The 24,372-nt window shown below is 47.9% G+C and overlaps 1 protein-coding gene across 3 annotated transcripts in view; it reads left to right on the forward strand.

Moving 5' to 3' along the window:
- ANK1 (ankyrin 1) overlaps nt 1–24,372 on the forward strand; it is a 1,318,767-nt gene that overhangs the window by 1,157,265 nt on the left and 137,130 nt on the right. For all 3 annotated transcript variants that reach the window (XM_078666235.1, XM_078666236.1, XM_078666234.1), the window contains 2 exons: nt 5,780–6,317; nt 13,546–13,744. In XM_078666235.1, the coding sequence (XP_078522361.1) occupies nt 5,780–6,317; nt 13,546–13,744 (737 nt within the window). The remainder of the gene's footprint in view (nt 1–5,779; nt 6,318–13,545; nt 13,745–24,372) is intronic.

Here is a 24,372-nt window from a genome sequence, read left to right on the forward strand (position 1 = left end):
GTCAAGAGCAATGCCAATAGCTCTAACTTTAACAAAGGCAAAACCATTGCATTGTAAATGCTTGTTTAAGACATGTTGCTACTTCCCTTCCTTTTGACATTTTATTTGAAAGCTCATACCATCCCTCACGCATTAATAAATTACAAAAGAACAATGAATGTTTCATAGCAATTTAGATTAAAACTTTAAACATACTGTACAATCATAGTGCTGTACAACACTAAATAAATTAAACCAATAGCTCTCGCAAGTGTTTGGTTTTCTTGTTTTTTTAGTGCATTGCTGTACAGCGTCAATAGTTTTGGGTTAGTGGATGCTTTACGATACTGGGGTTTCAAAGTCAAATAAAGGCCAGCAGCTCTGAGTACAGAATAACAGCCTCCTCAAAAATCATAAAACACAAATTCTAGTGAAATCTTTTTTTTTTCATTTAATCAGTAAAAGATGTGAGCATCCAGGCGTTGACACAGCATGCTTGTTTCAATGCATTTTTCTAGAGAGAGCAGCTGTTTCTGGCACAGGTTTTCATCAACATTAACTAAACATGCCCTTCCTCTGCAAGAAGGAGTGTACTACGCCGTTTTCTGTTTTTCTTGTTTGAATTTACTAGTCTAGGATCAGAGTAGAAATGTTCCACCAGAATATTCTGAAATGAGCTGTACACTTCATCTCCACAGATAGATGTCTTCCAGCCATTTGTATTGCTTATCTGATAGAGACTTCTAGCCGTAAATTCCTTACCTTCGAATTACCCCCAGGTGTCAGACTGAATCTGGAAATTTTTTATGAGCAGTACTCCTGTGCGCTGATTGTGGGCGCTGTTCGTCTCTACGTGGCGTCATCAGCACGCTAACATAAGTTCTTTTCTTTCCAAACCAGTCAGAGAAGATCCACAGAGAGCTCCCCCTATAATTTTTTGACTACCCTTTTTTCGAATTTTGTCGAAGTATTTTTAAATCTTTCTCTTGGTGTGGCAGGGATGTCCACTAGGAAAGCTGGCTTAAAGCCCTGCGACGGCTGCGCATCTTGTTTGCCTGTGGTGTCTGGAGTGCGACCACTTCGCGAAGACCTGCGTTGACTGCCATGTCATGCACCCCAGGGCCTTGAAGGAGCTGTCCCTTAGGCTCCCTGCTGCTCAACATGCGACGCAACGACTGTCTCGATCCCGGTTGAAAGGATGGTTCAGAGATTGATTGCGAAGCCATCGGTCTTCATTGCAGTAGCAGTTGTCTGGTCGTTTGGTCAGGTCCCACAGAAAGAAGAAAAGCCAGAAGTTGAAGAGGTCCTCGACTTCACCCTGTCTTTCAAAGTTATCCAATGAGACGAGGGAACTTCGTCATTCAAGGCCTGGCTCCGCAGTTGAGCCTGCACCTGGGCGGGCTCCATGCCTCCCTGATTATCAGGGAATAGGAGTGCCCCCGCCCAACTCCGAGAATTTTATGAAGCCAAGCAACTCATATTTGGGTAACCTGTCCCCGATGGTGCGCCTTCAGGCCCTGCAGGTTTGGGAGAGGCCCCTACTGGTTCCACACTGGCAGGTCCGCCCTTGGTGCCAGTCGGGCTTCTTCAATCCATGGATGGATCCAGACTGGTAGTTCCACTTCAACCTTCCCCGACGCCAGTCCCGATGTCGACACTCCCGGCACCATCAGGCCACGCCATCCCCATTCTAACCCCTGACTCCGATACGGAGCCAGAGGCATGTCACATGACATCGACTCCAGTGCCGACTGGAGCCTTGCCCTCCAGACCGGAGCTTGAGCCCTATTCTTATGGGCTAGGATTTGGGGAGGAATGGGCCACTGGATTCTGAGAAATACCATTTCCCAGACCCCAACATGGACTGGTGTGAGGAAGTGGCGGACAGCAGTGAACTGGACACATCTCCAGATATTGGCAGGCTCTCTCCTCCTACAGTGGCTATGGAGGAGGGGGCTTCTTTTGCTATGGTGCTGAGAAGGGCGGCCGAGGTCCTGGACCTTAGCCAGCCCTTAGTGGCAGTCAAGACTAGCATCTTGACAGAGGTGCTTCAGCTGGGAGTGACCCCCTCAGAACCACTTCTCCCTTTTAATGACGCCCTTACGAACATCCTGCTTGGGACCTGGTTCAAGCCAGGCACAGAGGCTCCTATGAACATGACAACTGCCTGCCACCATCGACCCACCCCAGGGGGGGCCCTATTTCCTTATGCAACGCCCTACCCTGAGAGCTTGGTGGTCCAAGCCTCCTCTCCCCGCGTAAACACTGGCACATTCCACCTTCCGGCACGCAGGGGTACTGCTCACTAAAAATTTCCAGATTCAGTCTGAAGCGTGGGGATAATTCTAAGTAAACGAATCTGAGGTAAGGTAGAGTCTCTATCAGATAAGGCATTACCGAACGTAAGTAACTTATTCATCTGCACATGTCAGATGGGTCGTTCTAGGACTCTCGCTGAGCCACATTATCCGCAATTACAGAGGGAGCAATAGTCGCGACTACGCAGTAATCCTGCTGAAGCGTTGTACCTTTGCAGTACAGGTAAACAGCTATCTCAACATGATGGGTAATAACATAATTTTATTCATTAATATAAACAAGAACAACCAAGCCAATAGGTCTCGCCTATGTGAGATCTATTGGCTTTATTCAATGTTTTTACTCATATTGTACAGCAGCGCTGGCTGCTGCATAGAATGGCTCCAAGTTAAAATTAAAGTGCTATGATGTGTCAGTACTGGCTGCGTCATTGCTCCTTTTTAGTTTACTTTCAGCCTAGTTGTGCTGCAGCCGCTCTGCTGTGCAACATGGTTAAAAAACTTTGACCAAGCCAATAGATCTCGCATAGGCAAGACCTATTGGCTTTAATTGTGTGTTCTATGGCTCAGTTTCTTTTGTTCACCCATTTTATGAGTATACATAAAACGCTTCGGCTACATAAAAGCACAATTGCAGTGGCACTGATCTTGAATAATAAAGATGGAGAAGCACAAGAAACACAGAAATAAAACAAAAACTGTCTTCTTTGGCCTTGGTGTTTTTGTTTTGGTTTATGTCTTTGTTTCTTTTTGTCATCCATACTTATTGTGTATGATACTGGTACTCTAGTCCAGCTTCTGTTTCCTTCTTCTCAAACTAATAGCTCTGTATTTCACATGTTAACACATGCAAAGAGCTCATTCTTTCCACATATTAGGACATTAAGCCTAACCCATTGGATTTGCCAAAGCTTATTTTGGTTGGCAAGCTTGCACCCCAGGGTTGCCTAGTGTGTCCAATGCTCTGGCTGAGCAAAGGTGCTGCCTAGGTACCTCAGTGTCCATGATTCCACAGCTATATTTTCCAAACATACATATCTGACAGTCTGTGTTTACCAGACGGTTGAGGCTGGCATTGATTAGGGATGTTTAAGAATGTCAGAAACAGTTTACTTACATCCTTCCGAACAAAAAATTCAAGTAGAAATTACCTCCCCCATATTCTTCTTATTCCATATTCACAAAGTAAATTGGTAGCCAGATCATCACAATTTAAAGGCAGGGAGCGGAGTGGTATGCTTTGAAAAGAGGGGCGTTGGCGCAACTACTGGTGTTGTATCCCCTTGCATAGTGGTATGCGTGGGACTCTGCGAGATCCACTTGTCACCAGAGTTGTGTGTTGAAGTCTGTGGTTCACAACAGCAGTCAAAGCACAGATATGTCATCAGTCCACAGTGGCAGTGCAGATAGCCCACCGGTGTGCCAATCTACATTTATTTGCCCGCTTGCCAAACAGTGTCACTTGTGCACAAGGGTCTGCTTGTGGTAGGCCCCAGCTTAAAATGACTGGGTATGTTTACATGCTTATAAACATGACACAAGTCAGTGCAGCAGTTTTTCTGTTCGCCCTTGACAAATAGAGCTTTTAGTTCTCAGGGTGTTTAAGAAAGGAAAATCATAACACTTTAACACACTCTGGGGCAAGGAAGACATTACCAATGTCCAGACGCTAGTACGCTTACACCTGTCTCATCCAGAGGCTGACTGCATACTCATAAAAAATCATGATTTCATCCACCTACAGTGACAAGAGGTAAATCTCCACCAGCCTCTCTTTTACACCAAATTTGAATTTACACCTCCTCTGGTCATTTACGTCACAGATCACTCACTTACTCAGACCCAATTAGAAGGTGAATAGCGGAAAGAAGTATGCATACTAAACGTTAAGGAAATAACTTGTACAGGAATTTCAATCATTTGCCTTGGAATGGCAATGTTTGAAACACCTCTGAGTGGCTATGGCTGGTGAGGTTCAAAGAACAATATCTCCGGGTGGAGTAGTGTCCACAGTCATCACAGTGGCACTGTAGCTCCTGTTGACTATCGCAGGTGAGGTACATGAAGCAACACCTCTGTATGGTATGGCTGGTGAGACACACTGAGTAAACCCTCAGGATGGTATGGCTGATGATGGGGTATTAATCAACACCTCCTTATGTGCAAAGATCAGCAACCCAGGGGTTATGGCTGTGAAGCACAATGAGTTGCATTTATGGCAAGAGGTTGAGACACAGGAAGAGGCGTTTTAGGTCAAACACCCTTGTGACACTGTTGTGAGACTATGAACATAGGACTGGTGAGGAAAAACTCCAATCCATTGTGTCTTTTTCTCGTTGTACAGTTACAAACAACAAACATGTTACAAACATGTGCAAATCAACCTTGGTCACACTCCACAAGGGGCACTATAGCCTGAACTGCTTTCCAGATCCCATGTACTCTGTAACATAAAGAATTCCAGATATGTTCCAGCCTTGTACCATTCCCATGTACCTGGGTTACTCGCTGAGTGAAATGTACGGGTGTGGAAGAAAAGCATGAATCAACCCCAGCCACTAGTAATTACTCGGATATGCTGAGTCGTGTGTCCTGCACTCCCCTTGCCATAAAGACTCAAGTCGCTCCTCAATGCCCAATGAGGCAGTAACCAGTTTATGGTTGCCTGTGTCCCTATTTCTAAGTGGTCTTAGCCTAGCAGTTTGGGGTGCAGCGTCCCTTTTTGTGTGTGCCCAAGACATTTGCATGTATCTGGTCCCTCTGTGTAATGGCACAGCAAGAAATTGTATTGTATACTATTGTAATTGCATTTATGTAGCACTTACTATCCCAGACAAGGCGTTGAAGCGCTTTTTCTGTGAGTAGCACGCTACTACGGAACACAAAAAGGTTTAGTGGTGAATTAGTATAGGGAAATATGAAATTACCTTGAGCTGTGGACATGTTAGTCTGTTATTTTGATTGAAAAGGAAAGTAGAAGGATAGAAGAGGGAAGGCTTTGAATTTATATTGCGCTTACTACCCCTGATGAGTGTTGAAGCACTTTCCGGAATGATACCTATCTAAACTGTTGTGCGTGTCATTAATTCACACATTTTAACATTTGTTGTTCAACTCAGTGCGGTACCCAGAGCAGTACTTCTTTGTGGTTATGGCTGGATAGTCGCAGGGACCACAACAAAGGGTGGCTCAGGCTAATACAATCCAAAGAGCAGTATTTGCAGTGTCAATAGTTGATGAGATGCAAGGAGCAGCACTGTGTGAGTTGGCTTGAGTGTTGAGACATGAAGCGTAGCTCCTCATCGTTTCTATAACTGGTGAGGCGCAGGACATAGCACCTCATGAGGTAGATTGGAAGTTGAGGTAGAAAGAGCAGCAAATTGGGGTGACATCTCAGCTGGTGCCTGAGATTGTACAGCTTGCTCTTGTACGTGTGTGAGCGTGAAACAGCTTCTGGAGTGTGCCCTCCTCTGTCCCTGCAGGTTATCCCTCGATGCAGGAGGAGCTGCTCTCTCCCGCGTCCATGCACTACACACTGCCATCGCCCCTGCGCGTGGACCAGTACTGGAATGAAGTGGCTATCTTGGACGCCATTCCAATGGCGGCTGGTGAGCAGGACGGCTTGTTGGACATGTCAGACATGCAGGTGTGGGCTTCGGGCCTCACTCCGTCCCTGGTCACAGCTGAGGACTCCTCGCTGGAGTGCAGCAAGGCCGACGACTCAGATGCCACCACGGATGGCCGGGGCCTGGACAAGCGGTATGAGGACTCCCCGGGGCCAGAGGATGACACAGTGGACTCCGATGCCCTCAATGGCATGGGGGACTCACTGGACCATGAGGAGGTTCAGAGGTCAGAGGAGATCATGGCAGCCAGTGACAGCCCAAGCCAGGCTGTAGTAGGAGGAGGAGAACAAGACCAGGACATTCAACTCTCGTCTCTTGCAGCCCAGCAGCGAGTGCAGGCACGGATCACCGACTCCCCAGTCCTCCTGCGAGTGATGGACAAAAGCAAGGAAAGGTGAGTGTCACAAGGGGCATGTGAGGCAGGGGTTGGAGGGTTGGGTCAGCGAAGGCCCAGTGTTACTGCCACAGGTGGAGGACAAAAACAAGGACAGGTGGGTGAATGAAGAGTCCACGTGTACTGGGGGTTGAGGGGCAACAGCATGTGGGTGCCAGTGAAAGAAGTGGAGGATAGAATTGTGCAGAGGCGCTAGAGGCAGCAGACAAATGCTAGATCAGGTGGCTGTCACCAAAACCACTGTGGGCCTGATTCACAAAGGGCCTTCACACCCGGGGCAGAGGCCCCACAGGGTGGGGTAGTCTCTACACTCAGGACGGAATCTCCGCTGTGAGAATTCTCATTGCAAAGCATCTGCCCCAAGTGAGGAGACTCCCCCACGACTGTGGGGCCGCCGCCATGAGTGCAGAGACCCTTTGTGAATCAGGCCCTGTGTGTGGGAGAAAGAATTTGTGGGTACTGGGAGGGGTGGTCATGGAAAAGAGGGGAGGCACCAGGAAAATATAGCAATAGGCTACAGGTATTGTGGAGGAGAAGTTCAATGCAGGGATAGATGGTAAACAGGGAGCAGGGAGGGTTCACAAGCACTTGGGGTAATGGACAGAAACTGGGACAGGTAGGTTCAGGTTCTACTGACAGCATTGAGGGGCTATGGCGGGCTTGCTGAAACTGAGGTGATGGACAGGAGTAGAGACTGGAGGATTCTGCTGTGAGAGATGAAAAAGGAAGGACAGGTACTGGGAGAGATAGGTAAGTTAAAAAATAGGTGTAGACCGCCACAAACACTTTCGAGAGAAGACACGAAGAGCCTACAGGAGTCAAGGATATGCTTTAAGGTAGGTGGATATTACTGGGAGCTCTGGTGGATTGTGACAATGTAGAGATGACACAAAACTATTTAGGATCATGGGAGAAAGACAGCAACGCAACTGTGGGTCCTGAGAACACAGGAAATAATCATAATGACTTCAGTCAGAGTGTTGAGTGAAGGCATTGGAGAGGACGAAGAGATAGTTCCCAGTTGGACAGTTAGTAGGGGAAACCATGGGGCAGCAAAACCCCACATGAAAGATAGACAAGAACAATGAAAGGAAGATGCAACCACAAACTCAAGGAAATGGGCAGGGAGGATTCAGAGTGGTACTAGGTGATGGATTAAGAATCAAGGGCAGTCGGATAAAACCAGGGAGGGGCCAAGGGCATCTGGATGGTGCCCAGGGATGTCATGGGAATGGGAGCAAAGACTGATTGACAAGAATTGAGCACGATGGGGCTTATTGCAAAAACTGCAGGAGGGGTCTCACAGATACTCTGGGAGGGCTAACACACAAGAGCAGGTTCTAACAGATACTCCTTCCCACAGATTCCTCATTATGGGCCCTCCCTAGGCCCCTTGTTGAATACCGAAGATTTGTGGCTAATCACAATCACTAGCGCCAGGTGCCACCACAGCAGTCCCAGCCGTGGATCTGTTTGACATCATCACAGCATGGAATACAGCGGGACTACAGAGTCATCAGCTGGCATTGGTGATGTCTGTTCGTTTTTTAACACACTTCAGATTTACTCCACCAAATCCTTCATAATTTCAAGTTTTTCTCAAAATGTCACCTGGATCCAGAGCTGACATGTCTTTTTCTCTACAGTTTACCATTTTCCTAACTTTTTCGCGGAACATGGCTCCACCAAATTACTCAGGCTTCAAGCTTTGTTGAAAGTGTTGGAGATGGCTGTCTAGTAAAGACATACATTTGCCATATATGTGGTGTTTGGGAACTAAGCTTCATGCAACATTGACTTTTATGTCAACATAAACAGATGGGGCCATCCCTTGCAAAATGCAGTGAGAACCCCCTAAGACTCCCATAATCTCAGAAATAGGTCATGTCCCCTGGGCTGAATAGGTGCTGCTGGGATCTTTGTTACGTCCCTTTCGCATCCTGCACTCAAAGACAATCCGTTGGAAGGAGGCCAAATTGACCGTGGCCTAAATAAGGAGCATCTTACTTCTAAATCAAAGTCAAAATTACAGTCTTCCGATAACAGCTGTTCTCCGAGATCCCCCACCAGAAATGGCACTTTCACCCCAAAAATCAAAGGCACCCATCCCCATCTTCACACCACAGCAGTAAGAGAAAGAGAGGATTGGAGAGGGGATTCCTAATACATCTTCTGAAGCAGTGCCAATAATTGTAAAACTTGCGTCTGCATCAGCAAGTTTTCCTGCTCCCAATGTTTCCTTGCAGCAAAGAAATATTTTTCAGGAGACAATATTTGCCCTTTGATGTGTCCCCGGGAAAATCTATGGGTTCTTTGGCTCCATCAGTGCGAGTGGTTCTCCTGAAGATGCAGGTGGGCTTACCTGGACTGCCCCAGACTCCTGCCTCTCACACCGGCTCCTCCTTCAGTGTTTGTCACTCCATTCTCTCTAAAGCCAGCCCAAAGTAGCCATTCACTTCAGTGCCTTTGTCACCAAGTTTGAAAGCACCGGTACCAGAACCGGGAGCTGATCCAAAGCCAATTTCTCTGTCTGCTCTTTAACCATGCCTATGACAACATATCTTTATTACTGGCAAAGAAAAAGACAGCTGGCTATCTTAAAGGGGTCTCCCAGTGTAGAACAAAATAGTATTATTTATCCAATCCTGTTTTGCTAACAGTCACCAGCAACAGGCATTACAGAATGTTAGTTTGTTTGATGTCAGCTGGGTTTTCAAATCCATTGCGATATCATTCACAGGATGGCCCCTTTAAAGAAGAGGCATTGCCCTCATTAAAAAAAAAAAGGCCAGCTCCCTGTGCCAAACACTATTTGTACACTACATTCACCTTGTCACTTGATTTAGTATTTTCTATTAAAAAAGGTAATTCTATTTTCTTTCTGACAAAAAGAAATCCATTGGATTCACTGTTCAAATACAAGCCCCCTCGACTCCCCTGGAGGATTCGAGATATTCAGCAGGTGTTTGTGAAGACCTGGTCAAGCAGTCAAGACTTGAGACATGTTCTGGCAGTATTCCACCAATCGCTCCCTCTGATGCAGGTCAGTGAACACTTGAATAGAGGCTCACGACCAGCACCTTGTCTGGGGCAAAAAAGCGTCAGAGATAAAGTACGGCTGTTGCACCACTTCTACAAGATTCGGCACAGAAGACACTGCGCAAAAGGTTAGCGATGGAACAGCTTTCTTTAATGAAATAGAGAATGCTGAAGTACTTGGTAATTAAGGTAATCAAAAATCATTGGTCTCAAACAATAGGCTTACCCCATGCCCCAGATATTGAACTATTGACAAAACGCAGACAGTGCCTGGAGATCCACTCATTTTGAGAGCAGAGGAGTCAATGTTTATGGCAGAGTGGACTCGCGAGCCGTGATGGACTTTGTCAGGTGACGTCCTTCAGAGTAGAAGCACAAAGATGGGAGGATAAAAACAACAAAGGTGCAGGAATGCTAACGGTGACCGTCTACAGCACAGCAAGTTGAGAGTTGCAGACTGTTTCCCGCTGCCACTACTTAAAAAGTCAGCTGGAAGTACCCACCCTAGCCTGTTGACTGAATGGTGTTCCACATTGGTTCTTTATCCCAGGTTGTATTGCCGGTCTTTCCTTCTCAGCCCCAGCCTCTGGAGGATCTTCTTTGACCTTGTCCAACCCAACCCAGATCTTGCTCTATGCCTTCTGGTCATGGATGTTTTCTGTGCGCCAATCTATCAGTAAATTACTCTTTGGCTAGTCCCGGCATTCTGACAAGTCATTTCCTGACAGCGTTGAGGTGGCTAGGCCATCATTCATTGCAATCCAGTGGGCTGCTAGAGCACGTTCTATGGCAATCTGTCAATCAAGATGTGTTATCTCCTGTATTGGCTTAGGAACTACGGTTGTAGACTCCATCAGATAATTGCTTCTAAGTGAGCTATTTTGGCCGCTTGTTCCATGCTCACCATTGCGAGACATGCATCCCTTGTGGAATACATGGCCCATGTAGGGAACAAATCAATAACTATTCCCTGGAATTCTCAAGAGAAATGGATACGTAGTGTTTAAAGCATTTCTTTCTAACTGTGTAGTTAGTACATTTTCAGATTTTCAAGGATAACACCGTCACAATGGTGGAGAAGTGTGGCTCACTGGTTAGAAGCGGCAGACCCTGAAGCAGAGGTCGGCCCGGGACGAGGGTTCAATTCCCGACGCGGCAGGCTCTTGGGTCAATGTCCGCGGACTCGATAATTCTCGCTTAGGTGCCTACGCTAACCATGGGTCCCACTCTGCAACTCTGGGCAATAGCTTGCTTAATCTCCACAACGGCCCCAGCAACGCCGGGGATGCCTGGTTTCACCTTGGGGTGCCCTCTCACAGGGAAAGCCAGGACGGGTTCCCCTGCGGTATACAGCGCCAGGACGCCACGTAACGAGGTAACAGTGCGCTTTACAAGTATACATACATACATACATTTAAACACTTTTATACCAAAGCCCTATACATGCACTGGGCATGAACATGACATTTTCATGTGCACTATGCCTTCTCTCAATTGTCCTCATTCCAAATTCCGAGTTGGATAATCCTGAAGTTAGACTTCTTTCCCACAAACCTGAACGAATTACTCAAACGTTACTGATCAGTAGAGAGGCTGTGAGGGCCAGCACTAGAGGATATCTTCATAACAGACTGGAACTTTTCATCTGCACTATGGCCTTCCCTCAATTGTCCCTTCTTCTGAAGGATCGGTCCAAGAAAAATGAACACAACTTATACTCATTGCACCAGTTCGGGCATGTTGATTACTATACCTGGGTTTTCGGAAGCTTAGTTTAGAGCCACCTTGCTATCTGCCACTTAGAGATGACCTTGCTCGTAGATTCAAACTTTGACAAAACACTCCTGTCTGGACACAAAAGGTGAGGAAGGAGTTGCACTTTGGATGGACTGTCCTGCAAATATTTCTGATACATGATTAACCTCATTGGTAAGGTTCTTTGTGATGATACATAACTTCTTGCAGAACATTTAAGGCCTCACACTACCCTCTTTCTACACGTCATCTATTTCCTCTTTCGGTTTCCTTGCTCTGCTTTTCTCTCCATTTTGGCCTCTATGGAGCATGAAGCATTAGGTGGAACTGACATCACCGTTACCAGTTGGCCCCTTTATGGCCATGTATCAACACTTCTTGTGATTATGTCACAGGTGTGGAGGGTGAGAGAATGTGGGTTCCACTGAGTACTCGAATGGACTGGCGAGCCCACTATTACTGGTAATGCAAACTCAGAAAATCACTGAAGGCAATAAAATAGGCGGAGGGGGAACTCATAGGTCTTGGGGCAAATATGGACACAGGCAATGACAGGTGGGTACCAGAGAACGCAGTGGGTGAGTCGGAGAACACAGGGTGAGGCCTAAGACTCATCCTGTGTGTGGACCAAAGGGTAAGGAACGGTAACAGGAACTAGTTGGTGTAACGAAGAGCCCTGATGGAGAGTTGGCCGCTCCCAGAATAGGGCTAAAATTGTTCCATATGCTGACTGAAAGAGGAGGGCAGACACTCGTGGGTCACAGATACAGCAACAGAGTGAGCGACAGAAAGCATCCACATTCCTCTAGACACCCTACAGTGAACAGAAATAGGATATGGCCTTAGAGACTCAGGTGGTATGGGTGGTGGTTAGAACCTGGCAGTAAAGGAAGGGAGGGAACCTCAAGATATGACCACAAGGTCGGAGTCTGTAGCTTGAGACAGCCTAGTTGAGCTGCTGGTGTGCTTAAATCTCTGCTGACTGTCAGCTTGACTGAACCCCTGTTCACAGTGTGTGTGTGCCTAAGCTCTGCTGTCACGGCTTCTGGGTCTGAGCTGTTAGTTTGCTACCGTCTCTGTTGTCATGACACCCTCGGCTCTGCTGTCAGTGTGCTTGAGTGTCTGCTGTCGATGTTTCTGAGCGTCTGCTTTAAGTTTTCCTCAGTCGATGTTGTAATTTTCCCACCATCTCTTTTGTCAGTGTGTCCTTGTACTTACTGTCATGGCTTCTGTTATCAGTTTGCTCCAGTCAGTGCAGGCATTACATCTGACCCTCTGCTGACAGTGTGCCTGAGTCTCTCTTGACTGCGAGTGTAGAGTTCAGCTGTACATCAGGAGTATATGCTGCAGCCCTGAAGGTTAGGCCCGAGAACCTAAGTGGTCATTTCTCATGTCCAAGCCCCCCTCCCCGACTTGCACAGCCTTACCAGTTACTCACATGGTACCTCAGTATTAGCATCATACACTCCCCGCCCTCCACTTGGGACAGGTCTACCATCTCCCGTAACACCTGATGAAGAAGGATGCAGAGTTAAGATTAGGAGTGAGTGCTAGCTTTACTACCATACCATGTGTTATTTGTTTTGCCTGAGCTCTGCTGGCAGTGTGCCCGAGTCTGTGCTGTCTGTTTCTTGAGTTCCGTCGACTGTTAGTGCCCCTAGTCTGTGCTGTCGTTTTCAGTGCCCCTGCTATACTGTCAGTGTGCCTTTCTGTGCTGTGAGTATTGCTGTTTGTGCCATCTTACCTTATTACTGGTAGCCTTCCTGTGTGAGTGTTTTGTTAACTGTCAGCATTTCTGCCTCTGGCTGTTAATATATCTGTCTGTACTGATTGTCGGTATGTCTGCCAGTTGGTATGTCTGTCTCTGCTGACACTCTACCTGAGCCTGTGTTGGCTGTCTGTGTGTCGATTTTCTGCCATCCTTGCTCCTAAGCTTGTGTTATTCTACGCTGGGATTCGGATGTCTCACTGTGCTGAATTTCAGAATCTCTGCGTCTGCTGCCTGTCCATTGCATGTCCCTGTTGTCATTGCTCCTGACCCTGTGCTATCTGTCCAAGTTCTTCCTCCTGTACTTGCTCTGCTGGTGGGTGGTGCCTTTTGCCATGTCTGCCAGTGCTGTCTCTCTGCTTGTCTGTCTCTGCTTTCATTATGCCTAAGCCTGTTCTATCTATCCATATTCCTGTGCACTTCCTGTCTGATGTCTTCTGTGTGCCGACCTTTGATATTCATGCCTCTGCTCCCTGACGGATGTCTGTTTAAGCTGTGCTGTCATTGTTCATGCATGTGTTGACTGTTGGGGTAACTTCCTTTGCTATGCTGTCACTATTCCTGCCTCTGGTGACTGTCGATAGGTCTTCCTTTGCTGTCACTGCTCCTGTGATATATCTATTGCCGTCAGTGCTTACAGACACTTACACAGCCCACTCTCCTCAGGACCAGGGACTGGAGCACAGATGGCCCAGAAGCCACCCGAAGTCCAAAGCGCGTGCCCCGGCCGATGCCAGGAGTGCCCACGGTGAGCAGCGTGCGAGCACACATGGACTCCCTAGAGAAGGACTGGCAACTGCAGCACCACAGCAGCCACAGCCCAGCTCGATGGATACAGGACAGCAGCAGTTTCTTCGTGGCACAGGTGATGGCACAGGGTCACTAGGGAGGGGGGTTTGAGGCATCAGAGCACAGGTGAAGGGCGGGGGACAGCTGCAGCTTCTTCAGGCATGGGATATGGGGCCTCGGTGCACAGGTGATGTTTGTGGTAGAGTTGGGCAAGCCGTGCTCGATCTGAATATCTGGCTCGACCCATGTCCAATGGAACCTGGTGAGGTGAAAAATGCTGAGCCAAGCATCACACACACTACCAAGAGCAAACTCTACTCATTGTCAGAATGCTTTTTGATTTGCTAATCAATGTAATGTCTCTGACCTTTTGAATATTACCCAGGCATCAGACTGGAGCTGCAAACTTCAGAAGTATCTCGGTGTTTCAACAAGTAGTGCTATGCGGCTCTGCACTGATGCAATCCTGCTCCGGAAATGTGTGGGGCCCTTATAGGCACCATCCCTATACGTTATATCAGTTCCTTTTTTTGTGCACCACCAGATGTGGATTTGAAGGTTCCTTCGTGTCTCTGAGAGACATTTACTCACAATTGTTTCCAGTGTACAAGGGATGCCACCCCCAAAAAATTACAGGATTCAAGCCATGTATGGACTGTTGCAAACAAATGTCTGTGACAGATCACCATTAGATATGCGTGTGTAGCCTGGGGGTCAGGCCACGACTCCAGGGCCTGAAGTTACTGTGCGTCAATGAACTGGAAGGCCATCAGGGACCGTGAGGCAAAGCTCTACATCACAAACAACAAGCATTTGCAATGCAATAGGTCTCGCATTAGGAAAGTTTGAGCTATTGGTCTTGTAAATGACAATTTTTTTATTTATGTGTTGGTTTTGAAAATAGCTAAATTAACCCCTTGCATCCTTGTGACGGAACCGTTCCGTCACAAGCCTCGGGTGTGCTGTGCTGGTGACGGAACGGTTCCGTCACGGCCCGATCGCCGCGCCTGCGCAGCGCGAATTCCGCGCCTGCTCTGAGAGTTCTATTGGGCGGGCGGGGCCGTGACGGAACCGTTCCGTCACAAGAACAGCGCGCCCGAGGCTCGTGACGGAGCGGTTCCGTCATGAGCACGGGAGCGCCGCGCGGCCCCCCTCCCCCGTAGCACTGCGGCGGAATAGCCGCCGCAGTGAAGGGGTTAATAGCTTTGTCATTTACAATGCCAATAGTTAGAACTTTCGCAAATATGACACCTATAGCATTTGTAATGCAACATGTTTTGTATTTACGTGACTTAGATGTATTGATATTACAAATAACAATCGCTTTTAATTTTTTTAAATCATTAATACTTAAATAAAAGTGATTGTAATTTATAATGGCAATAACTTAAACTTTTGTAAATAACTTTTGTGAAGATTATGTTCAGTGTATTTTATTGTGACGAAAATCCAAGAACAGAATTGAAATATTAACATCTTTTTGTGACATTTGTAATAAAGCTTGAAACATTGAGAGAACTTATTTGAACCAGTGATGCTGTGGTGGTGCTGAGTGATGCTGTGGTTGTGCTGAATGATGCTATGGTTGTGCTGAGTGGTGCTGTGGTGGTGCTGAGTGGTGCTGTGGCGGTGCTGTGTGATGCTGTGGTGGTGCTGGGTGGTGCTGTGGTAGTGCTGGGGTGGTGCTGGGGTGGTGCTGAGTGATGCTGTGGTGGTGCTGAGTGGTACTGTGGTGGTGCCGAGTGATGCTGTGGTGGTGCTGAGTGGTGCTGTGGTGGTGCTGGGTGGTGCTGGGTGGTGCTGTGGTGGTGCTGAGTGGTACTGTGGTGGTGCTGAGTGATAATGTGGTGGTGCTGAGTGGTACTGTGGTGGTGCCGAGTGATGCTGTGGTGGTGCTGAGTGGTGCTGTGGTGGTGCTGAGTGATAATGTGGTGGTGCTGAGTGATAATGTGGTGGTGCTGAGTGGTGCTGTGGTGGTGCTGAATGATGCTGTGGTGGTGCAGAGTGGTGCTGAGGGATAATGTGGTGGTGCTGAGAGATAATGTGGTGGTGCTGAGTGATAATGTGGTGGTGCTGAGTGGTGCTGTGGTGGTGCTGAATGATGCTGTGGTGGTGCAGAGTGGTGCTGAGGGATAATGTGGTGGTGCTGAGAGATAATGTGGTGGTGCTGAGTGATAATGTGGTGGTGCTGAGTGGTGCTGTGGTGGTGCTGAGTGGTGCTGCTGAGTGATGTTGTGGTGGTGCTGAGTGGTGCTGTGGTGGTTGTGCTGAGTGATAATGTGGTGGTGCTGAGTGATAATGTGTGGTGCTGAGTGATGCTGTGGTGGTGCTGAGTGATAATGTGGTGGTGCTGAGTGATAATGTGGTGGTGCTGAGTGATGCTGGGGTAGCGCTGAGTGATGATGTGGTGATGCTGAGTGGTGCTGTGGTGGTGCTGAGTGATGCTGGGGTGGCGCTGAGTGATGCTGGGGTGGCGCTGAGTGATGCTGTGGTGGTGCTGAGTGATGCTGGGGTAGCGCTGAGTGATGCTGTGGTGATGCAGAGGGCAGAAAGGCACAAAAACAGAGTCTAACACAGGGCACAAAGGCACAAAAAACGAGTCTAACAGAGGGCATAAGGATGTGGCCAGCCTTGATTATTAAAAGTGATGACAGTGAATTTATATCGGCTGAAAGAAACAAAAGTGAAATGAATAACCAAATTTAAACTACTCCTCAGGCACTTCAAGTGCAACTATTCTCAATAGAATCATATGTAGTTGATCTTGCACCTATTAATAGCAACGCTGACAAACTCTCCAAGTATAGAGAGCCACAGGGTATAAAGACACACCCAAACATAATGCTCGTGGTGATATGACCTTTTCATTTACCAATTGCCGTTTTGGAAACTTCATCATTCGTGCATTTCACGTCTAGGGGGTAACACTCCCGATTATTTAAGAAACTCCTCTCTAATCATGCAGGCCAATGAGAAAATAATGATGAAACTGTATCTCACCTGGTCGGCCGGCAACACCACAGAGTGTGGAAATAAAGTGCCTAAGTAACAAAGTACCTCAGGCGATGCAGAACCCAGATTAAATATAAGTCAGCGTCATGCCTCAGTAACGATGTATATACATATCGAAAAACTCAATGTTACAAACATGATGTGACAAACCTGAAGAGTGAAATTCACGTTTCAATGGATATGCTGCAAACGATGCATTAAGATGAGAACATGCAGCGAAAACCGGCGTTTTTGGACATTCTGTCCGCGTTGTGCTGGCAATAGATGGCTATGATATTTATAATTTGCACAGGAACGTGAATGAATGTAGAAACAAATGCCGATAATAAGCCCACCGCTCCAAAATCATAAGATCGTGTGCCTGTGTGGTGATTAAGATAACAATCCTGTCGGGGGGCACAAAATTTAGTGATGGCGTGTGGACGGGCCGAAAATAACCGTGAAATTAAGCTGTTGATAGTGCCGTCGTTCTGTGGAGGTAAGGAACACTGCAGTTTAACTAAACAACAAACAAACTGCTCTAATCATTGATGCGCTGGCATGCGCTGCATGCTCAAATAATTACCTGCGGGGCAAGGAATGCCTCCTCGCAGACTGGCGCTGCATGACTAATGCTACGTGGCTGAAAGTGATTGAAATAACTATCTTATCAGGGCACAGGATTTGATAAAAGCATGTCAACCGCCCAGAAGTTGCCGTGAAATTGGGCTGCTGATAATGCAGTCGGTCTGTGAAAATAAAGAACACAGCAGAGAAACTGAAGATAAACTGCTCTAATGGTTAGCACGTTAGCAAGCGCTCCATCCTAGAATAATTACCTGCGGGACAATGAGTGCCTCCTTGCAGACTGGCACTGTGTGGCTGAAATCAGCTCTGGAAACAAGCTTAAACCAGGGGCACGCTCAGAGTTTATGGCGCGGATGATAAGATAGATGCGGACACCACAACTCCAGTCAAATACCCCGCCGTTTCTGACCGACCTCACTTCCTTCCTGGCTGTTCCAGGACATGAGGTCACGATATCCGGGATCCCCCCTCTTCCTGCGCAGTCACAGCCAGTACACGGCAATCACTTCTGAGGGCAGGCCCAGCCAATCCGCTCGCGGCCGACCGGAAGTCCCGCCTCCCGAGGTCCGTGAACAGGCATGCCGGCGCATGGAGCGCCCTGCCGGTCCGGGGTAGCCCGGGTCCCCAGGAGGGGGCCAGGGAGAAGGAGGAGTGTGGCGCCTGTTGTGGGGCTCCTCTGACCTGAGGGAGCCCCGATTCAGAAGAGTAGAGGAGAGGAGACGAGACGCGGAGCACGAGAGGAGCCCCGCCGGAAGAGCGCAGTCGGTGAGTGGGGCCCAGGGCTGATGTGAAGTGCGTGCGTGCCTGTGTGTATGCCTGGGGGTGGGGGGGGGAGTGTATGTGCGTGCGTGTGTGCGCGCGAGGGAATGTGTGTGCGCATGCGTGACTGTGTGTGATTGAGAGAGAATGCGAGGTAGGGGATAGTGTGCCTGTATGTGTGCCTGTATGTGTGCCGTATGCCTGCGTGTGCATGCGCGCGCCTGTGTGCGTGCGTGCGTGCATGCAGAGGGGTGGGGGCTGCCTGTGTCTGTGTGTGAGCAAGGGATTTGCACTGCGCATGCGCAGCTACCAGACGCTCGCTCCCGAGGTGAAATCCGACCTCGTCAAAGCGCGCGTCTGGTAGCTGTCCACTCTCCCAATAACGGGCAACATTAGGTCTGAAGCAGACTCTCTCAATGCTCACGCATTGAGAGTACGTCTGCTCGACCTAAAAAAAGACTCCTAGAAGGAACCGTTACACGTCACGCTCCGCTAACAGAGTTCGGTCCCATTCGTGCTTCTGGGGTTGTCGAAGCCATTCGAGAAGTTGATCTTTATCACGGTCAAAATCATCAGGTAAGTCTAAGAAAAAGCACAAGAAATTGAAGAGGGATTCTGCTCACTCGCATTAACCTGAGCAGGCGCAGGGGCGGCACCACACTTCTCGATTTCGCTCCTGTAATCATCTGACCTTGGAGCCGATCCCACAACTGGTTCTGGCACAACTCACGTTTCTGGGGCCATTAGCCATGCCACAAAAGATCAAAGTGTTCCATGCTGCCATGAGCTGGCTCTTCGGATCTGTACCGACTAACTCTGGCGCGCCTTTGGGCCCCAAGGAGTCAAGAGGCCTTCCATCTGGATTACCGCTGGCAGGCTTGCCCCGGATGCCAGTTGACTCCTCTGAGCCCAACTTGTCTCCTGCTTCACTCCTAACCCTGCTTCCAGCACCATGTCCTACGCCAGCCCCAGGCTCTTACACGCTGATGCTGACACAATTGACTCAAGAGGAGGAGGTCCAGACTGTTCTCTCTGATGCTGAGTCTACACAGGTTCCCCCTCGATCGAAGTCATGCCCAATTCCTTTCAAGACACCTCTTCCTCCACTTGATTGGCCACCCTAGAAGGGAAACAATACACTTTATATTCCCTGTCTGATCGAGACTTTTAGCTGTAGATTCCTTACCTTTGAATTTCCCAGGTGTCAGACTGGATCCAGAAGATTTTTCGTGAGCAGTGCCTGTGCACATGGAAGATGGTGTTGTTTGGTTCCCCATGCATCGTCCGCGCTGAAGTGACATCTGCGACACCTATATAGGCGGCACCTAGGCACACTGATGTCAGTTCTTTTCTTTCTGCACCAGCCAGCGCTGATCAGGAGAAAAGCTACCCCTTCATTCACTGTTTGACTTGAATTTTTCAACTTTTTGTTGACTCTTTTTCAGGTTTTTCCCTTCTAGTGTGGCAGGGATGTCCTCCAGGAAAGCCGGCTTCAAATCCTGCGGAGCCTGTCATCGACCAATGTCAGTGATGTATCCGCGTCTTGTATGTCTGTGGTGTCGTGAGCGCGACCACGACCCAAAGTCGTGCTCCATCTGCTGCGCTATGAATCCTAAGGCCTTGCAGGAGTGGTCCCTCAAGCTCATGGCCGCTCGGTGGGTGAGGTCCCAACATTTGAGCTTTCAGTCGAGAGGAAAGTCCAGAGAGTGGTCACGGAGTCCGAAATCATCGTCCCACTCCAAATCCTCAGGACATTCATGTAAGTCTCAAAACACAAGAAGATGAAGTTGAATCGACCTTCAACTTCACCTCATCCACTGGATGACGGGATATCATCATTCAAGGCCTGGCTCAGCGGTAGAGCCTGCACCTGGGCCAACCGCGCCCCACCGCTTTCTGGGAGCCGGAGTGACCCTCGCCCAACTAAAAGAAGTTTACCCACTGGCGTGTCTTTGGGTCCCACTCGGTTAGAAGGGTCCCCATCTGGATACGCGCCGCCAGCTGCAGCCCAACTCCAGTCGAGCCCCAAGGATCCGATCCCAGATCCGAACCGGCACCGGTCGTACCATCTCGACCTTCCCCAATGCCAGACCCCATGCTGACGCTCCCAGCGCCACCATTCCGATTCTAATCCCTGCTCCGATAAGGAACTGGAGGGGTGTCGGGAGGAATGGCAGGGGTCACTGGACCCTGAGGAATACCAGACATATGAAGAAAACCATAACATGGATTGGTGTGAGGAACTGGGTAGAGCCAGAGGACTGGATACTTCTCCAGATACTGGTATGCTTTCTCTCTCTGCCATGGCTACGGAGGAGGGAGCTTCTTATACAATAGTGGTGCAGAGGGCAGCTGAGGTCCTCGTCCTTCAGTTTCCCTCGGTGACAGTCCCGTTCAATTACACCCTCACTGACGTCCTTTTGGGACCTATGAGAATAGAACAATATCCCCAGATGACCCAAACATCCTCACCCAGCACCCTACCCTGGAGAGCTTGGTGGTCCAAGCCTCAAGATCCCAAGGCACATTCCCAACCTCTCCCCCGGTTAGGGAATCCAAGAGGCTGGACTCTATGGGGAAGAAGATGTTTTCTTCTGCCAGCCTGGCATTGCTGTTGGTGAACACTACATGCCTTTTGGGCTGTTATTCCCAGGCTCTGTGGGACACAGTTGCGCATGTGCTGCCAATGGTCACGGAGGAGGCCCCTGAAGTACTTTCTCAGGCCGTTGCCGATGGGAGAGATGCAGCGAAGTTTACTATCCGTTATGGACTTGACACAACCAACTCTCTGGGCAGAGCAGTTTTGTCGACGGTGGCATTGAAGCGCCACGCCTGTTTGAGGACAACTGGCTTTTCGGGGGAAATCCAGTCCTCTCTTATGGACATGCCCTTTGATGGTACCTGTCTCTTCAAAGGCGGATTCAGCATTGGAGCGCTTCAAGGACAGACAGGCTACGGCCAGGTCCTTGGGCTTTTCTATGGCCCTGTGTTACCCTCAATCCACATTTTGCTCCTATCATGGCTATGACAGGGGCTTCCAGCCATGCCAATTCCCTCCCAGCCACTGAGCCAGGCATGCTCCCTAGCTTCTACGTGGCCAAGGATGCAGTACCCACAGACCACGTGGGCCCCCGCAGCGCCAAATCCTCCCAATCTGCCCAATTGCTAGCATGGGCATTCAGTTGGCAGCAGAATTTGCCATCACGTGTCCCACTGGCAGTCCCTTACATCGATAACAAGCAAGAACCTAGGAGGTCTATGAGCCAGGCAACTAGCTGGCTAAACTGACAAGTCTATCTTTGTAACAGTTGATGCTGCAGTCATCATATAAAAATATATAAAGAGAAGAAAAAACAGATGTGTAAGTCACAAAAGAGTGATAATGTCAAAGACTCAATTAGAAACTGGTCAGACTGGATCCAGTACACATATTATTTGTGAATAACCATCAAAAAAACCAAGTGATCAGTCCTATCATTTGGTCGTTCACACTGTGACCAGGCGGGTCCTTGGATCATCTAGACCTCATGCCACACAGTCATAGTGAGTACTGGATATGGTCTACAGTCAGAATTGGAACTACCAATTGTTGGTCTGATTATGATGGTTCATAAAGGTGATAAGAATACAGTGCAACACAACAGAAACGTGGTGAATCTAAAATAGGGTAATATGTCTAAACAAAAACTTTAATAGGAACCAGGCACATCCCCTAATTAAAATAGGAACAGCGCAAACAACAGTATGGAACAATGACTGTAGTAAAACGGGCCAACATGTTTCTGCCTACCGGGCACTAAGTCCCTTGGCTTTCATCAGGGCCACTGCTCTCAAATAGTTGCTACTGTAAAAGTGTGTATGAAAACAATAATGGTGAAACAAGAAATTGAAAGTAGGAACGATACAACCTGTACCTACAGTTCATTACTCATCCTCCTAGTCAGTGGACGTTCAACGTGATCTAGAAAGACACATATATTATACTCTTATTGATAAGTCATGCACACGTGCTCTCTACTTCTCTTATAACTATAAAAAGTAATTCAAAAACCATTTTAAATATTACTTGCTCACCCAGCATGACAGGGGACTACCTCACCTCACCTGGACCGTGCTCAGGTATACGAGGACCCGCACTGTGAAACAGATAGATGTGAACAGGAAAAGATATCAAAACTCAATCATACATATAGAGTCTAAGATTATCTAATTGTATGCCCTATTCACTATATCCCATCTGTCCCTCTATAGACTCAATGAAGGAGAGACAACCTTGGAGTATGGCTAACACCCACTAGACAAGTGTAAAAAGCCTGACTGTCATAATACCATTATACATTCACTGCAGGACAGTGCAGGTGATCATTAAAGAAAGGTAATACAGAACTACTGACTTATTTCAAAAAGGCAAGAGTCATAAAGTTCTTAACAAAGACCCCTACTGATGTCAGTTCAAACAACTCCACTACTACACTCACCTCTCCGTCGGTGCCACCAAACTCGCCTGAGACTAGGGGAGGCACCGATCTGGAGAGGGTGTGGAGTTTAGTACCAAAACAGAGAAGGGAACTACTTAACCTTTGTTTTTTATCCGATGTTACCCAGTGTTAAAACGGTATATACCGTTTATTGCACTCGATATCTATGTGTGTGGGCATAATGATAGATGAAAATGAGCCCAAGAATTGCAGCATGTTGATACATGCTCCGCGTGGCCATCCGCAATAGTTATCAAGCGCCGGGAGCCGGTATCAATCCGCGGAACTACAGAATGACGTCAGGACGGCCATTACTGTAGTTCCAGCGGTAGCGGCGCACCGGGCTGGAGCCATCATATACGTGGCGAACCTTGACTATGTTAGAGAGCTATTTAAAAGCTCACAAAAGCAATCCTCACTGGATAATTAAATTGATTAAGCTCGGGACCCAGTGATTGTTATTTACTGATTTGCTCGAGACCCTCAATCTTATAATCAAATACAGGAAGAGCCTCAGAAACTACAAAAGGGCCATGAATCGGCCATAGTAGTAGTTCTGGTCGTATGTAGGATACAGTAATAAAGGTTATGCCCAAATAAAATGTGAAATAAGGCAACCTTCATCCAAACAAACCCAGATCAAAGAAACTGTAGGTGCCAACAGTTCTAACAAAATCATTGCATGCATCAGGTAATTAGGACACGGGTGACAATCTTATTGTGTACATACGGTGAAGAAAGACATGTAACTAAAGGCCAAATCTGCGGCCATCAGACTTCTTACTAGTAATGCACCAAATCATCCTATATATCCATGTATCACTAAGTGTGAAAAAACTCTACAGAGAATACCATGGTATCTGGTCATTCAGTCCCTTGGTGTCAGCGGAGAGTTTGAAAACCCAGCGTTGCTCTCTCTGGAACAAGTATTTCGCAATATTCTTCACATGTGTAGGTATGAAGGGCTTCTCCAAGACCGTCCATACAAAATCAGACTCCCCATGTTGTTTTTCCAGGAAATGCCTTGTTAATTGTGTCATAGTTTTCTTACACCGGAAAGAGCTCTTATGCTCGAGCATACGCACTCGCACCCTGCGAGTGGTCATTCCCACATATTGACGGGAACAGGGGCAGGTCAAAAGATATATAAGGTTCTCACTGTTGCAATTAGTGAAGTGGTTTTGTAACCAGGGTCTATCAGTACCTATGTTTATCTCGGTAGAGTGTATTGTTTGTGCGCAAATAGAACAATTCCCGCAGGGGTGATGACCAATTGCTGGTGGTAAATCCCATAACGTTCCCAGAGTTCTTTTTGGGACATCTTTGGGGCGCGTGTGAATTAGGCGATCCCTAATGCTATTAGATCTTTTGAAAGCAAAAAGGGGTAGTGCAATCTGGTCATTGCCATGATTGAGGATACGCCAATGTTTCCTGATGATTTTCTGCAGGCTGTTGCTTCTAGTATTGAAGGTGCTTACAAGTGTAAGTCTATCAGTGGAGGTTTTGGGTACTGGCGGTTCAAGGAGCGCCTCACGGTTGTTATTATGTGCTCGTTTCAGAGACCGTTTAATGAGTGGTCTGGGGTAGTGTCTCTCCAACAGTTGTGACGACAAGTTCTTGGCATGGATCTTGAAATCCTCCACCCTGGAACAGTTCCTCGGAACGCGGAGAAACTGACCATAAGGCAAGTTGTCCCTCAGGGATTTGGGGTGGTGACTCTCGTATAACAGTAACGAGTTTCTAGCCATCGGCTTCCTATATAACTCACTCTGCAGGCCTGCAGATGTGACGTAGATAGAGAGATCAAGAAAGGACAGTCTCTCCCTGTGGGCCTCGAAGGTGAATCTGAGGAACTGGTTCCTGCCATTCAGCCAAAGATGGAATTCAC

Source organism: Lissotriton helveticus, chromosome 11, assembly GCF_964261635.1.
Source record: "Lissotriton helveticus chromosome 11, aLisHel1.1, whole genome shotgun sequence".
NCBI lineage: Eukaryota > Metazoa > Chordata > Amphibia > Caudata > Salamandridae > Lissotriton > Lissotriton helveticus.